This window comes from Malaclemys terrapin, chromosome 1 (genome assembly GCF_027887155.1).
Source record: "Malaclemys terrapin pileata isolate rMalTer1 chromosome 1, rMalTer1.hap1, whole genome shotgun sequence".
Classification (NCBI taxonomy): Eukaryota; Metazoa; Chordata; order Testudines; family Emydidae; genus Malaclemys; species Malaclemys terrapin.
Genome location: NC_071505.1, coordinates 311,733,248 through 311,751,205, shown reverse-complemented (window position 1 = coordinate 311,751,205; position 17,958 = coordinate 311,733,248). Strand labels below are relative to the sequence as shown.

Here is a 17,958-nt window from a genome sequence, read left to right as displayed (position 1 = left end):
CCATGGCAGTGTGGCATGTCTGTCCATTACTGTGTAGAAGGACTGAACTAACCCCCCAGGGCTCCAGTAGTAAATGCAGAACTGCTGCCCCAGTGCTTCACACTTCAGATGGGAGGGGATTCCTTCCTCCCTGATCCCCATGGAAATTAATGCTGATTTGGGCCAGGATTTCCTACAAGTTTTTGGGATAAGGGAAAGAATTCACAGAGAGTGGCATTTTCTTCACCCCTCTACCATTGTGGATTTGGGGAGATAGGGGAATATTCTGCAGGGCCTGCACACATTTGCTATGCCTCTTCACATCAGACCTTAAAGAAGGCCCATAATCATTGTTATGTTCATGGCACACACACAGAGGAGTTATATAAAAACATGAACTACTCTTTCTGTAAGGTTGCAACCTAACAGTTACTTTATTTCTTAGAATTCAGAACCCTACCACACAAGAACCTCGAAACAGAGAGACAAAGTAGGCTGAGAGGCACAGCTCACTCCATCTTACTCTAGGCTGGCTCGCTGCAGACTGACTGCTGCTAGACCTACATTGCACTCTGACATACAGTCTGCAAACAGGACCAGGAAAAAACCCTGAGACTCTAAAGTGGTAGCTTATAATTTTAATACAGGTTTCAATGCACCACAGTCATACCCAGAATGATCTTCAAGACCAGTTGAGGACTCAGATAGAAACAAGACCTATTGTAGCAACAGACTGTACAGGCCAGCTAGCTTTGTCACTTTTTGAGATAGAACTTAAACTGATATTTAGGAAGGAGAAAACTCTATTCTAGTCTATTGGTTCTGTTTAGGCATTTGTCAGGCTCCAGTCACCATGATATCTAGGCATGAAAGATACGTGGTGTCAGCAGAATATGTATCAAAGGAATCATTTTCCAATGGATAAACCTGATACCAAGTAACTGAAAAAACAACACCAAAATTTACAGGTGTCCTTGCTTTGATCATTAATTAAAATGTGACTTATACTCAGTGTACCTGTTAGAGGACTTGACACAACAAAGCATGTGAGGTACCTGACTATTTCTTGTTATGCTGTGAAAGACAGGTGTTCATTCCTGGGAAAGCTTTGAAGCTAAAACTAAAATAAAACAAAATTAAAATTAAAGGATATTTCCAGGTACATAGTAATCATCTTAATACTTACATTTCAGGGGGTTTTGTGTGTGTGTTAAATACTGACAAAACTCCTGGCTGGAAAGGAATGCAGACAATGAGGTAAAGTAAAGCCTTGTAAGTCATTTGAGATCAATCGGCAGAGAATGTGTCTCAGCCGTGTCATTATCAGATTAATAGCTGAGTTCCAATTTAAGCTAGAATTATTTGGATAACAAAAATCAAAAGGAAAGTTTTCACAAACAATTTGCCTTGAAGCAAAATAAAAGTATTAGAGAGACGATTTTTGTGATATCCCCCACACCCCTTAAAATTCCATCCAGACTAAGTTGCTTCATAGATAAACCATGAGGCTCTTACCCCTGAAATTCTTATTTATTCCATCTTGCAATTTAAAGTGAAACAAGCCCTCTGATCTTCCCTGAATTCCTAGAGGACAGCATGTAATCTGTAAACCCACCATATAGATGTTCACAGTATTTGTGGTAACCATAAGTGTCCATGATCCAGAAGGGATATATACCATAGATTAGATATTTGGGAATATCCTATTGCAACTGGGTTATATGGCAAGATGGCCATTCTGATCTTTTTATCTCTGCTTTGTGCTCTGGGGGTAAAAATTTCCAAAAGCTGCTTAAGCTCCCCTAGACGCTTTTGAAAATTGTATCCTTTTCTTTTGCCTCCTTCTCATTTTGCCTTCTATCCCCTTATCTCCCCTTCTTATTCTTCTCTCATAGGTTTTTAACTTAATATTTGTTTTAATGCTTTTTTGAAATATTACTGAATTTGGACAACATTGAATCATCTTTTCATGGTGATTTATTTGTAGGGTGTGGGAAGTGCCAGGGAAATCTCCCTCCTTCTAAATATTAAGCAACTTCCCAGCCAGTGAATGTATTTGTTCCTTCCTCTGTTTTGATTTTTCTCTTGACTTCATTATCATTTGATAAATATAACACATTATTTATTTCATTCTGCAACTTGAGAACTGAAGTATGTGGCCTCCACCCCATCACCGTTAGGAATTTCTCAAATAAATAATTGACTTTTCCTCATGATTCATTGTGGCCACAGTAAGTGGCAAATGGCACGAGTTTTCCAACACCATGACTGGGAATCAGTATGGATTCATTCCACACATTCATGGTTTCTTTTGAGGGGGAGAGATGTAGGAGAAGAGAAGCCTCAAGCCATCCATTCCTCCATAATTAGGTGCTATTGATGCTATTGTCAAGATGTATTTTGGAGCAGTCAGTTCCTAAATTTAGGAAAATTGACTAATTTCTTGCTACTCTAAAGGTCTTGTTCATCTTGTGTTATGGTTCGGGGAAGAGACAGTGTTGGGAAACCAGCACTAAATCAAGTCTGGACTATTCCATCTTATGAATTCATGGAAAACTCTTCTTTCTATTGCCAAGAGTCACTGGGGCTAGATCCTCAGCTGATGTGAACCTACACAGCTTGCTAGACTTTAATTAACTGAAGATCTGGCTGATATCATTCAAATTTCACCAACAATTTAATTAAAAATAATAAAAATATGTTCAGTAATATAACAGTCAGAAATACATTTTTGGAAAATAAAGTTGGACAAATAGATTTTTATAATAAAGCTCCATCATGCTTCTAGCACTGCCTTTTTGGATGGTGGGAATGTTATTTCATGAGCAGTATAGATAAGAGAACTGCAAAGCAAATCCCAGCTGTTTTGGCACCCATACTGCAAGTGAGATGACACTATCATGCCCCAACAGCATGTATGAACTGAGATAAAATCATTCCAAACCATATTTTCAAAGGTTCCAACACCTCAGCTATTACGGAATGTTCCACCTGCAGGGAGAGCAACCGGTCACCAGCCAGTAAAGGATTCTCCCAGCATTTTGAAGATGACACATTAGCAAAATATGTGCCTTTAGAACATGAGAGGATTCTGCTTGCTGATTGGCTTGTGAGGACACAGTGATTTATAATACATTTAATTCTGTGGAAGCTTTTTACCTCATCCTTCTCCTTTAATAGTGCACCTATATGTATATATGTAAGTTTATATAGCAGATATACCAGTGCCATTTTATGGCATATGTGGTGGAATATTAAAATTCCCATTTGTACTGTATTTTCACCAGATGTGTTACACCCATTGATAGAAACTGTTAGGTTCACTTCCTCTTCCTTTTAGCTAGCAGCTTAGCTTGTCTGTTGATAATGTCTCAGCACAATACAAGAAGTGTGCAAATACATTTAAAGCTAACAAAGAAAAGCAATTAGCTAGATGAGTGACTAAAAAGAAAAGGTCAAACAAAGACAGTCAGAAATGCAGAGTAGTCAGAACAAAACTCTTTGTCCTTTCCAGAAGGAGTCTGCTTGATTTCTATTATCATTAACATCTGCAATCCTCAATTCAGATCATATGTTTTTAAAAGCTGTTTAAATTAAATGCATATTTTAAAACTTTCATTTCTAAACACGAACCATGAAAATTTACTTATTCTGGAAAAAAGTGGAATAGCCACCTTGTTACTAACAAGTTAAGAGTGTGGAATTGGCGGTAGGGGGACAGGGAGGAGAAGGAGGGCTTAGAAAAGCACCCTACCATCTGTCTAACCACCAATACTTTGTGTTCTTTACATGTTCATATTCAATGACCCAAAGTCTGATGCTGATTCCAAGATTTTGAAAGAGAATATATTTTGTCTATTATCACAGCTATTTCTGATATAACCTCCCACTCTCCACCTTGCCTTCTATTTACCGTGTTGTTTCTTGAGCTTTCTAGGTTGTGTGTCAAAGGATTTGCCATGGAAAGCATTTCTGAATGAAAGAATTATTTTTAATATTGCATCCTAAGGGGGAAAAAAGTTGAGTTAAAGGAATTAAAGAAAAAGGAAACATTTGCTGTTGAATTCTGAAATGCCCATCCGTTACAGGTAGAAACAGAATGCAGACTACTGCTTCTATTCCAGTGACCTTTGACTATAACTCTTATGAATTTTATGAGTGATTGTTATAATCATGGCTTAGATCAACACGTGTTGTACAGTGAAATATAGATCATTCAAAAGCTCTGTGCCAGCAGTTATTAATTTCCAAGAACTCCTCAGTCATTGGAGTTATTACTGTGTCTCTCTACACCTAGAAATTGAAATCTAGATCTAGTTTTTGTAGGCAGTCCTTGGAAAAAGAATATACAAGATGTACATTTTCTCCTATCAGACGAGTGGGGGAGAAAAGGTAAACAAAAGCATGGCCCACCAGGTAGTTGTCAAGCAAAGCTAATGAGGGAAAATATGATGCTTTTTGCAGGGCAATCAATTTTCTGAAACTGCAGCATTGCCCCTTGAGATTATGTGGGTTAGATAATTTAAACAGAAGTTACAGACTTTACTTTAAGCAGATATGTCAGGTTTTGTTAAACTGGAATATATTTTTAACGCTAATGTCAGCTAGAACAACTGCTGTCACTTTACAGTACCAAAGCACTAGGCCAAATTAATCTATTCATTGTATTTCCAGTGACCTACATCTGGGATGAATTAGATCCAGTGGACCCAATTCTGGCCCCCACTGGATAGGACTGTAACTCCTGTTGACTTGAGCAAGAGTCCCACATAAGTGAGGATGGAATTGGGCCAATACTCTCTCTAATTCCCGTTGAAATAAAAAATCATACTTCAGACCTGGTAGATGCTCCATTCATTAATTTTCCTTTGTGGGTGACTCTGTTAAACATTTAACACAGAAACCTATCCATGCACTTAGCTTGTGCATCATATGCCATTTGCTTCAATACTCCTGGGTTTCATTGAAAATAATGAGATAGAAGTCAAAATGTCAGCTTTTATTGTACTGCTGTTCAACTATTTTAAGTATAGCACATATTAGTTTAGTTTTAGATAGGGTATTATTCTTGATAAAATTTGTCATAACATGACTGCAGCTGTACAACATGCATGTCATGATACTGACCCTTAACTTGTGAAGATAAATGCCTTTTCTCTCTCTACAACAGGTTTTGCCACCCAGGTGCAATGTGTACAGCCCTGCTGGAGAGAAGACCACACTGTGCTCTTACCCTCAGCTTGCCCAGACCAGCAATCTGGGAGTTCTAATGCTGCCAGCAGAGGCCGTAGCTTTGTGCTTCCTGGTGACTATAGCTAAACTATGACTGACTCCTAAAGCAGGTGAGTGCACTGTTACTTGTGATTTTATTATGAGTCTCACAATATTTAGTGTTCTTCTGAAAGCCCCAGCTGCTGGAGTCATGTGATTACATAAGACTCTCAGCTTTCATTTTAAAAAAAGTATGTTTCTAGCCCTCATGGTTATGGGGAAAAGTTCAAAAATGTGGTGTGAGTGTAACCTAAAGGCTCAAAATGTAGAAGGCAAACAAAATCAACCCAAATTTAATATTTTTAAAAAAGCCTCATGATTTTTATGGCCAGACTCATAATATTTGAAAGCTCACAGTTGGCAATACTGGGGATGGCTCTGCATTCTTTGTTCCACCCTTCATATACCCATACTGAGGGAACCATAATTGTGAAGCTTGCATAAAAACCGATTGCACAGTTCGAAAGGCAGCATTGTGGTACTCAGATACTGTGTGAATGGGTCAAGTCAGAGAGATAGACCAATAGATATATTGGTTTTCAACCAGTTTATAAAATGGTCAACAATTTATGAATATTTTAATTTTGATAAAAGCTATTTGCAAAAGATTTTCTGCATTTTTGACCAGATAGAGTTGAGTTGTTAATTCATTGCTGCTGCAAGGAACAAAAAATATTATCCTTCCAGAAAGAGTGATCTTGACATAATTTCCCCATCACATCCACCAGCAGAAATTTATATTTAGAAATATTATATTGTATATTGTAAATACTTTAAGATGGGTCAATTTTGGGTCTAAAATCCTTGATGGTATTCCTTTAAAATAAAACATAAGATATAGTTAGTTCATCTGAAAATATAACATGTATTGAGAACATAAAGCAAATAGGACAGCACTAATAATATTAAGGCATTTTTTCTACATAACCTGTATGCTTAGTTTTCTTCAGTACTGATAGGTTCTATTGAACCAATTCCAGATTGAACATTGATACCAGATGCCTGTATTGGCAAAATCTAATACAACACATGCAGATAGTGTGTAAAATTACATCATGTGTCATGCCGAAGCACCACAAATAACTTTTTCCTTCATCTCAAATAACATAATGTACACTCTGAGACTTCAGACAATGTAATCTTGGCAAAATGAAAGTTTTTGTAGCCAACACATCAAATCGAATATATTTTATTTTACCAAGGGAGATGAATTTTAGAGAATATTCAACCAAATTAAATATATCACTGGTATTTAAAATAAAAGTACCTGTCCTGTGCTGGTAACCTGATAAATTGTATCTGGTCAATTTGGAGGAAATCATAATTTCCTCATGTTTGCAACTAAAGAATCAAGTATTAAAACAGGGATAGGCATCCTATGGCATGCATGCCAAAGGCGGCATGCAAGCTGATTTTCAGTGGCACTCACACTGCCTGGGTCCTGGTTACGGTCCGGGGGGGGAGGGGGGCTCTGCATTTTAATTTAATTTTAAATGAAGCTTCTTAAACATTTTAAAAACCTTATTTACTTTACATACAACAATAGTTTAGTTATATATTATAGACTTGTAGAAAGAGACCTTCTAAAAACGTTAAAATTAGACATGCAAAAAGGCATGCAAAACCTTAAATTAGAGTGAATAAATGAAGACTCAGCACACCGCTTCTGAAAGGTTGACAACCCCTGTATTAAAAGCTTAAAAGTGATATTATATATACACCTACAAATACTTCTTCTTCCCCTTATCCCATCACCTGGGATTGGGTTGTTGTGTAATTATCTGCCATCTTCATTTGTTTGAAGGAGCACCTAGGTTCACCTGCTTACTATCTTTGATGCAGTCCATCCACTACTTCCTTGGATTTACTCAGGGTCTCTTTCTTGCCATGCTATCTTCACCAGGTCCTCCTCATTCATTCCCTGTCTATGTCCAAACCAGTGAAATTGTGCTTCCTGGATTTTGTCAGCTACATCAGACTTTGACTTCCATCCTAATGCTTTCAAGGAGACAATTAGGAATGATAGGACCAACTCCTGTAAGTCTTTGAAACCCACAACGTACATTGAGGTATTCAGAAACCCCATTCTTCATGTTTATTGACCATTCCCAAGACATCTTCCAGGATTTGAAGGAGGCAGAGGTGTTATTCAGGGTTTTCTGAACCTGCAACTATGGTAACTTTTAGTTTCCCCTCTGCAGGTGGTTTCAGGAATAAATCAATTGGGACACAGCTTCTCCATCTGATAAATGGTTGGCACACAACATCAGTACTTTCACCCCCCACTCCCTCCCCAAATCCATTTTATTAGGACTACAGCACACATCTAAAATAGCCAATAGTCTAGAGCAACCCAGATACAGTTACCCAAAGTCTGAGATGGTGTTGAGTGGTCAGAGCAGGTTTCCAGTGGTAAGCCTTCCTCCTAACCACTGGGGAGTCGGATGTCAGCCTCCAAGCTCAAAGAAAACATCTCTGAACTTCTCCAACTTGCACACTGTGACTTATCTTTTTATACGTTGCTCAAAATAAAGCACATTATTCATACTACCAATTTTCCTAACATCAGCAAGCAGCCCCTACTCATAAGATCAGCAAAAACTGATTATCAGGAACATCTAGATTCATGGTCAGCGATCCACACTTCTGCCCATTCTCCTGGTTCTTCCAATTTTTACTTTCTATCCTTATCTGCAAAACTGCAGCTGCAGCTATTTTGTATGTTTATTCAAAGCTCAAGTTATTCCTGACTACATGGTATTCTCATTTCCCGTTAATGGTGGCTGAGTGAAGAAAATGTAGTTATGTCAAGTCCAGTTCTCTTATAAAGAGGCCCTGCCTGGAATTCCCACCAAGACACCATAGGGGAGATTAATTTATCTACCAAAGATGCTCCAGTAGGATAGCAGGCCACAGCTTCTTCCCAGGAAGATGATGCCTATCATGTAGGTAAATGGGCGTTGTTGGTGGAACACTTCTCATATATAGGACAAGAGGTTTCCTCTGTTCTCCCACCCTTGCTTCCAAGGTTATGGGCTAGTGGACTTTCAAGCGCATAATTTGTCTTCTAACTTCAAACATTCAGGATGAGTAATTAGCACATGAGAGTATGCTGAACAGAGTATCCCAGTTAAAACAAACAAAAATGACATTTTTGAATTAAGTTTTGAATTAAGTTTCCTCAGTATTTTTTCTTAATTGAGTACCTTACATAATGCAGTAAAAGTTTAACAAATCACCAACACAGGTATTGGGAATGAAGTGATGGCTCCAAAAGGACCAAAATCTCAATAGTCTCTAAAAATGTGGTTGCATTACTAGGTATGCAAACATTTGCATGAACAAGTTTCTGACTTTTGTGCATGAATGCTCATTTTCACACAGAAATGTATGTGATCACACATAACTGCAGACAATTTGGGGAAGTCAGGTGAAAATGTACATACCATTAAAGTAAGACCTGTACTTTCTTGGTTTTTTTTAAAAACAGTTTGTAAGCAATGAAAATAAGATATTTGTGAGATCTTTTTGGAAGGTTATGATAAAGTGAAAGGAGGTGGGATTTCCTTTGGTGACATTTCTTAACCAACCTCAGATATGCCGATGATATGATGCTTTTTGCTGCAACCATCGGTCTATAAAATGAATATTGAAATCTGTAAAATCAGTTAGTAAGACATATGGACTATTCCTGAATATGGAGAAAACTAAATGCATGAATGTTGACACAATCAATAACAACAGGATGCAAGATCATGATTAACAGTCAATCTGTAGCAGTAGTAGACTAATTTAATTGTCTGGGATAATACATATCCAACCAAGGAGGCTGCTCCAAAGAAATCGGAAGAAGACTATGGAAGGCTTGCTCAGCCCTGGCCTCCTTTACAAAAATGTGGAAAAACCATGGCATCTTGAAATGTATGAAGGTTCGACTGGCAAAAAAAATATTTTTTTCTATAGCGACTTATGGATGTGAATCCTGGGAAACTCATGCTGCTGACAGGAAGAAAACGGAAGCTTCTGTGGTGCTGGTGAAGACTCTTCTGTATCTCCTGGATGGAAAAGATGATGAACTCTTATATTAGGAATATTATTGGAGGGAAGCAGTCTCTGTTCTCAGAAAGCAACAGGTGCAAATTTATATATTTGGCCACATCAGGTGTAGAGATGGAAATGAACTTGAGAAAGTTATTAGGAAAGGAATATTGGTGGGTCATCATAGCAGGTGATGATCAGTGAGGAGATGGATAGATGGTGTGCAGCAGATCACTGGAAGGTCAGCTGCTGAGTGTGTGAAGTTAGCAATGGATTGAGAAGGCTTCAGAAAATTATTAAGGTCTTTCTAAAGAAATCAGGCCTAACCTAGTCAAGATTACATTGTGTGATATGGGGGTTTAAACCTTTCGTTCCTGAAAATTATGTTTTCCATGGACAAAATAATAGTGATCACAATCACTCTTTTCACCTCAGGTTCATTTCAAAATTTGGTGCTCTATGCATTTTCTTGTAAAAGAAGAGAATAAGAAAAATGTTGGCAACTCTAAACAAAATGATTGCCTAGCCTATCATCACTAATATGGAGATGACCTGGGCAAGGACATAAATCTTTAAGAACAAAGATAATCATCTTTATAGCTTGCAAATTCCTTATTAACATGCAGATAGTGTTACCATAAATTCAAGTTGTGTATTATGAGCCACACGTTTTTAGCTGTTTAAATTCATTCTCTGAATATTTAGTAAGATGAATATGAAGTGAATGGCAGCTCCCCAGCTGGACACAGTTCCAGCTTAAGCAGGATGATAAACTTCTAATATGAAGATGGAACTTATGGAAAGTGGCCAGAGCAAAAGAGCATTTCAACGGTGGAATTCTACTTTAGATGCCATTCTGGAAAGAAATAAGTCTCCAAGGTTCCTCTCCCTTTGGAGGACTTCTGAAAAACTGAAGGGGGAAAAAAAAAACCATGGAAAAGCCAAGTGTGTGGTCTTGTGAAATTTCATATTAGTTTGCAAAGGGGACAGCAAGGGTGGCTCGCAGGAAAAAGACAAAAACAAATTGCTTTTGATACAAGTCAACAAGAAATATTTTCTCGCACAAGAGGACCCAAGTCACGACCAATAGAGTTTTCCTCTTCCAACAATATGCCTATGACTGAAGTCCCTATGTAGATCATTAGTTCTAGTTGTTTTTCCAGATTTTTAAGAGAAAAAGACATTGAGCACATGCTTGTGGAAAATGAGTTAGTCAGGATACTACATAGACCTTGGGGTTTACATTTGGGGATAATTTTAAATTCTTTACCTAGTTTTTGTTCCAGAAGGAACAAATGTTATATTCTTTTAATTTCTGTAATAACATTTGTGCAACAAAGAGTGCAATGATAGCTGTATCTTTTTCAGTGCCTAGTGAAGCACAGTGCTTAAAGCCAAGTGACTTTATCCCTATGAAAAGGGATATATAGTATATATATCAGATATATAGTATGAATACACTGAATTATTCCTGAAGATATGTACAAGAATGAAATGGGACTTCAGTGGGCGCTTGCCTCCATAAGAGATGGTCAAGAATCTACAAAGAACTTAATCTCCTTAAAAGTATTGAGCCTGATCTCAGTGCCAGTAAAGCTGCTTTGCTGTGCTCCACATGTGTAATGCAGGTTTAAAGCTGTCTTAACTACTTACATGAGGGGGTCCCTCTGGTAGATTTGCAATGGCACAGGATCTGGCCGACAAACTATAGTCACCTAAGGGGAAAAAAAGGAGATTCCTTTATTTCAAAAAATTTCATCACCCAGACCCCTCCATATGAGTTTTGGGACAATATTTCGACTTGTGTTCATTTCACACAGCAAAACTCCTATGCTGTATTAAAAAAAAAATCACCAAAATAAATCATGAGCACTTAGCACAATGTTGAAAATCAGATTTTTCAAGCAGGATAAACTATACAAATATGGACCAAATTTCCCCCCCCCCCCTTACTCACAGGAGCAGTCCCTATTTCAATGGCAGAAGTAAGAGTACATGTCCAATTTATCTCTAATTTCAGACATTTACCTTCTTTTGATAGTTATCAACCATTTTATACATTGGGCCTATCAGATGTTTTAGCTACTAGAAGAATAAAACCAGAGACTCATTAGCATTTTGTTCAGAGAAAGCTGAAGGATTTGTAAAACACTGCATCCCAAATCCATGAAGATTTAATTCCAAGAGCAACTGGTAATTTTAAAAATCACCCTCACAGAGCTCTGTGCCACATGAAGGAAGCTACTTTACACAGTGATTACTCTGGGAAGGAAATGCAGAACAATTAACATTTTTGCCACTCAGCTGCAGCAAACTACTAAAATCACCTGCCTGCTTTGGTAGCTTTCTTCTTTGGAGATGGCTCCATTGGCATTACAGCCTAGTTACTCTGTGTGACATTATAACAGGGGGTTCTGTTAGAGAAGCCCAGAAGAGCATGAATGAGGGAAACAAAAGAGATTTTTACTAACAGGCATTTTTACATGAAGGCAAATATGGTATTTTCCTTTTAAAGTGATGTTAACACAGCATTTCATTCCACAGATGCTATTATTTACGACTCAGTATGTTTAAATTCAAGACAAAAGCTTAACAAGAATATTAGAACTAGAATGAAACACTTCATAACAACCACACCTCTGCTAACTGTTTGCCCTGATAATATGAAATATAAAAATTGATCTCTTAGCACTTAATTTTGGAAATAATTGCTTATTGCTCCAATAGTTTTGGAACAAGAAAGATTTAAACAAAGCTGGCGGCATCCTGTGTGAATTCACTATTGTTCACTAGGCACAATGTGTGCAAGTCCCATTTAAACCCTGAGGACTTAGTGGTGAGTAGGCCATACACTGACTCTCTGCACGTGGGTGAATTTCACCCCACGCGCCTTCGATAGGGGCATAAGTCTGGCCATGATGCACTACTCTGGCTGAGTAATCAGGAAAGTCATGAGAAAATGTAGGCAGATTCTTTTCTCTTTCATTTATATGGCTTCTTTCATTTCTTGCAAGTTCTGGCTAAGGCCCAGCCATTCTTTATGATAATTCAAATTCACTTGCAAATCTTTGTGTTTTTAACAGTATCCGAACATAAATAATGCTATTTTATAGTGTTACTAGGATGACCAGACAGCAAATGTGAAAAAGCGGGACGGGGATGGGGGGTAATAGGAGCCTATATAAGAAAAAGACCCGCACTTAGGGTAGGTCTATACTTATCTCTGTGTCCGGCGGTAAGCAATCGATCTTCTGGGATCAATTTATCACGTCTTGTCTAGACGCAATAAATCAATCCCGGATTGATCCCGGAAGTGCTCGCCGTCGACGCCAGTACTCCTGCTCCGCGAGAGGAGTACACGGAGTCGACGGGGGAGCCTGCCTGCCGCGTCTGGACCCGCGGTAAGTTCGAACTAAGATACTTCGACTTCAGCTACGTTATTCACGTAGCTGAAGTTGTGTATCTTAGTTCGAAGTGGGGGGTTAGTGTGGACCAGGCCTTACACTATGTCTCCTCTGGTGGAGTAAAGGAGCCATAAAGTGATTGAAAATGTACTGTTAAATTAGTGTAAACTAAAGGACCTTAGCGTAAATGAGAACCAGTCCCTTCAATTTCTGGGCGCTTGCAAGCCATTACCGTGCTCCAGGGAAAGACCTTAGTTTCAAAAATATTATACCCTCTTCCCCATTCTGTTGCACATGATGTCTTGTTCTAGGACTCATGATACTTTGAATGAAGTATTTCACAGGGTGCACTACTCTTTTCACCCAAATGCAGAGAGCCCGAGTCAGGCCCTGCACATGCTTAAGCACTTGCACAGCGAAAATAGCTGTAAAAATGGAACCTTTTTGATGCTACAGATCTGCATCAGGAGTGTAATTAGAGTCTATCAGAATATTTTAGTGCCAAAAGTAAGTTTGTAATTTTTTTCTCCTTGCTGTTAAACCTGCAGGGCAAGCACAGCTAAGAAAGGTTGACATGGATGCTACTCATTCTGTGCTCATCATCAGAGCTGTTCACTAAGTCCAGTTAGTTACACCTTGGCAAGCCCAGTGACGGCAATTGTTCGCACAGATGTCAGTGATGATCCAATCTGGTGTACAGAATCTTTATTACTGGTGATAATGTACAAGAAAGATAGATTGAAAACTGAGTACATTTGATATATAAATTACAGAGGCACATTCCAGATATTCATAATGCTATCTTTAAGGTCACTTGTCAGGACAGAGCTCCTTGTAAGTGTTTCAAAGCTGCCTTGTATAGGCCACTTGCACTAGTATGAATTCAACTCTCGATTAATAGTTATCTATAATGTAGCATATACATACTCCTGGCGGAATTCTGCATAAAAAAATTAAAAATTCTGGACCAAAACCTTAAAAAATCTGCACACAATATTTTAAAATTCTGCATATTTTATTTGTCAAAATAGCATAGCATAATCACTCCAGTTTCAATTATTTTGGCAATTTCTTTCAAAATACCTGTCAGCAAGTTTGTCAACAGTACAGACTACAGCAAAAAATATTTCCCCCAAGAGTAGAGAGTTAAAGAAACTCCTAAACCCCAGTTCCAGTTGGGGGGTGCTGGAGGAGGTTGTGTGGGGCCCCCACAGCCCAGATACCTGCACTCCCATACCCCCAGAGTCTAGCTGCGAGGCACCCTGCAGCCCAGACACCCACGACCCCTTGCCCCCAGAGCCGAGCCACAGGGCACCCCCTGGCCCAGATACCAGCCCCCCCTCTCCACAGAGCCCAGCATGGGGAATCCCCCACACACCAACCTGCCTTCCCCACAGAGCCCAGTCACGGGGCAGCCCCGAGACACCAGCCCCCTTCCTCAAAGAACCTAGCTGCTGGGCAGCCCCCATCCCATACACCAGCCCCCCCTTCCCATAGAGCCCAGCCACACGGCAGCCCCCAGACAGCATCCCCCCCCCAGAGCCCGGTCCAGATACCAGCATCCCCAGAGCCTTTACTCCACCCAGCTTCTTTACTGTCCTGCTTGGGGACATGGTATGGTGCAGCCCTACCCTTCCTCACCCTTAGCCAGAGCTGGGTCTCCCAGGCCCTCTCCCGTCCTGGGAGAATGAGCATCAAGCAGAGCATGCAGCCTCCATCCCCACCAGGCCGGGCGCTCCACTCACTGCGAGCTGGGCTCTGCAGAGTGCAACAGCCCCTAGTGGTGGCCAGAAATTCTGTGGGGAAAACAGGGAATTCTGCAAAATTCTGTATTCTGCAGGGGCACAGAATTTCCCCAGGAGTAATAATATAAATTATTGCTGTGGACATGGGAACAATCACACACACACTAATATGGCTTAATGTGGCAGCCATAACTTTTTTTAACAACTAATACCTAACTGGAATAAACCATCCAAAACTACCTGATAGGGTTTTTCCAGTGTGGATTGCAGCTGGCATGAATGGCTCCTGAAGTTCTATAAACTTAATGGCCAATGTGTAGCTCAAGCCCCCTCTATACCGTCAGACCTGCCAAGCCTGCCTGACTGGATGCCGGTCTCTTGAACCCCTCCCCTTCCACCCCCCCAGTTCTTCCATGCTGTAAGTAGGGCCTGGTCCACACTAGGAGGTTATGTCGAATTTAGCAGTGTTAAATCGAATTAACCCTGCACCTGTCCACACACCGAAGCTATTTAGTTCGACAGAGAGGTCTCTTAAATTCCATTTCTGTACTCCTCCCCAATGAGGGGAGTAGCGCTAAATTTGACATGGCCATGTCGAATTAGGATAGGTGTGGATGGAAATCAATGCTAATAGCTCCGGGAGCTATCCCACAGTGCACCACTCTGTTGACGCTCTGGACAGCAGTCCGAGCTTGGATGTTCTGACCAGCCACACAGGAAAAACCCCGGGAAAATTTGAATTCCTTTTCCTGTCTGGGCAGTTTGAATCTCATTTCCTGTTTGGACATCGTGGCAAGCTCAGCAGCACTGGCAACGATGCAGAGTTCTCCAGCAGAGGTGACTATGCAATCTCAGAATAGAAAGAGGGCCCCAGCATGGACTGATCGGGAAGTCTTGGATCTGATCGCTGTGTGGGGCGATGAGTCCATGCTTTTGGAGCTGCGATCGAAAAGACGGAATACAAAGATCTACGAGAAGATCTCAAAAGCCATGACAGAGAGAGGGTACAGCCGGGATGCAATGCAGTGCCGTGTGAAAATCAAGGAGCTGAGACAAGCGTACCAGAAGACCAAAGAGTCAATCGGACGCTCCGGATCCCAGCCCCAGACATGCCGTTTCTACAAGGCACTGCATTCCATTCTAGGTGCGGCCGCCACCACTACCCCACCACTGACCGTGGACACTGAGGATGGGATATTGTCGACGGCCGCTTCCTCAGAGATGTTAGCGGACGGGGAAGATGAGGAAGGTGAGGAGGAGGACGAGGCAGTCAACAGCGCTTACAACGCTGATTTCCCAGACAGCCAGGATCTCTTCATCACCCTCACAGAGATCCCCTACCAACCGTCCCCAGGCGTTAACCCAGACCCTGAATCAGGGGAAGGATCAGTCGGTAGGTGTTTTAAACATGTAAACATTTATTTTGAACAGAACAGGAATATTAACAATGGGATTTTCATAATTTGTTTGCCCTAGGCGTTTAGTGTTTTAGTCCTTGGCAGAGCAACTACTGCAAAAGAATTTAACAATGTCCGGTTTATCATGATTAGTTTTCCCTAGGCGCTCTACTTTTTAGTCCTTGCCAGTGCAGCTACTGGAAAAGAAGGTCTGTATGTCCTGGGATAGAGCTGAAATCCTCATGGGACATCTCCACGAAGCTCTCCTGGAGGTAATTGGAAAGCCTTTGCATGAGGTTCCTGGGGAGAGCGGCCTTATTGTGTCCTCCATGGTAGGTAACTTTTCCTTGCCAGGCTATCATCAAGTACTCTGGGATCATTGCCTTGCAGAGCATGGCGGCATACGGCCCTGGTTTTTGCTGGCTTTCACGCAGCATGCGTTCTTTCTCGGTCTCAGAAATTCTCAGCAGAGTGATGGCGCTCATGGTGACCTGCTTAGAATTAGGGGAATGTTACTATTGGGACTGCTTGCCTGTTCGTTTACAGAACTGTCACCGGCGGTTTACAGCCATGCGGTGGAGGCGGGAGAGGGGCAGCATGCAGGGATCTTTCCCAGGGACAGCCGTGAGGGGGTGGGACAGGGGCAGAGTTCATGCTTGCCGGATTGCCGGCAGCAGGAACTGGCCAACGCTAGGAGCATTGCTTTGAACGTGAAAGGAGGGCACTACTATAATTTAAGTTTTAAGCAGCCAAAAGTCTACGGCTTACCATGTCAGCCTGCTACCCGAATTCCGCTGTCCTGCCCCTCTTGTCTGATCTCCACTGCAAGACCCCAGGCATTGAATGCGAAGGCCGAAAATTTGACCTTGTCCTGAGTGCGCATGTGATAGGTGCTGTGCATGGTCTTGTTCACAGAGAAAGACTATGTTCATTGTTCACAAAAAATTATCTTTGTGAGGAATTCACTCCCTTTTTCCCATCCCACAGCTGCGAATGTCTCCCAACCTACCCTGGCATCCCCCTCCCAGAGGCTGGCGCAGATTAGGCGGAGAAAGAAAAGGACACGGACGACATGTTCTCAGAACCTATGGGCTGCTCCCGAGCCGATGCGGCCCAGCAGACCCAGTGGAGGGAGAACATGTCGCAATACCAGCGATCACACAGCGAACGGGAGTAGAGGTGGCGGCAGGCAGACCAGCAGGCGACTCAAACGCTGCTTGGACTAATGAGGGAGCAAACAGGCACGCTCTGGCGCCTTGTGGATGTTCTGCAGGTCCGGAGGCAGGAGGACAGAGCCCCACTGCAGTCTATCTCTAACTGCCCTCCCCCGCCACAAACTCCCATCCCCCCTCACCCAAAGTCCCAAGAAGGAGGGGCGGCAGGGGCCGTGAAAACTGTCACTCCACCCCTGCAGACTGCTCAAGTACCAGAAGGCTCTCATTCCCAAAAATTTGATAAGTCCTTTCCTTCCTGCCTCACCCAAGCCCCCATCCCAGTTTCATCCCCTAACTGTGTAGTTGCTAATAAAAGATACGTTTCTGTTAATTACTGTTTCCATCATGTTCTTTTAGGGGAGAGTGTGTTTGAAGGGGGGGAAGGGGGTTGGTAATTGGAGAGGACAGTCACCTTTACCAGGGTACAGACATGGGGGCAGGTTTAGCAGAAGGTCACACACACATTGCAGTCACTAGGCACCCTGGTTAGTCTGGGAGGTGGTTTTCATGTTCTGGGGGGAGGGGGGGGCATGTGACTTTGTGGCAGGGGAGGGCGGATAGAGATCTTATGCAGCGGTCCTTATCCTGTATCACAGAGCCACGCAGCAGGGGATCTGTAACCGTCCTCCCCCGCCACAAAGTCACATAGCCCCCACACACAGAGTCCCGAAAAGGAAGGGTGGGAGGCTCCGTTGAAACAACCAGTCCACCACTGTGGACCACTCTAGGAGCAGGAGCCTGTCATTCCTCAAGTTTAGAAGCGTTCTTTCCATCACTACGCCCACTCCCCACCACAGTCTGCGTCCCAGTTTCAACACTTTACCACAAAATCCGTAATAAAGAAAACGGTGTTCATTAACAAAGTTCCATTTATTTTATTTTTAAACGTGTGTTGGAGGGGGGGGACGGG

General features: G+C 41.5%; 1 protein-coding gene across 1 annotated transcript; it reads left to right on the top strand.

Annotated features, from left to right (window-relative positions):
* The first annotated feature begins 12,037 nt into the window (after positions 1–12,037).
* Positions 12,038–17,348, top strand: LOC128829932 (myb/SANT-like DNA-binding domain-containing protein 2). Its single transcript, XM_054015450.1, has 2 exons — positions 12,038–15,830; positions 16,822–17,348. The coding sequence occupies exons 1-2, from the start codon at positions 15,254–15,256 to the stop codon at positions 17,058–17,060; spliced, it is 816 nt and encodes a 271-aa protein (XP_053871425.1). The 5' UTR covers positions 12,038–15,253; the 3' UTR covers positions 17,061–17,348.
* Positions 17,349–17,958: the final 610 nt, after the last annotated feature.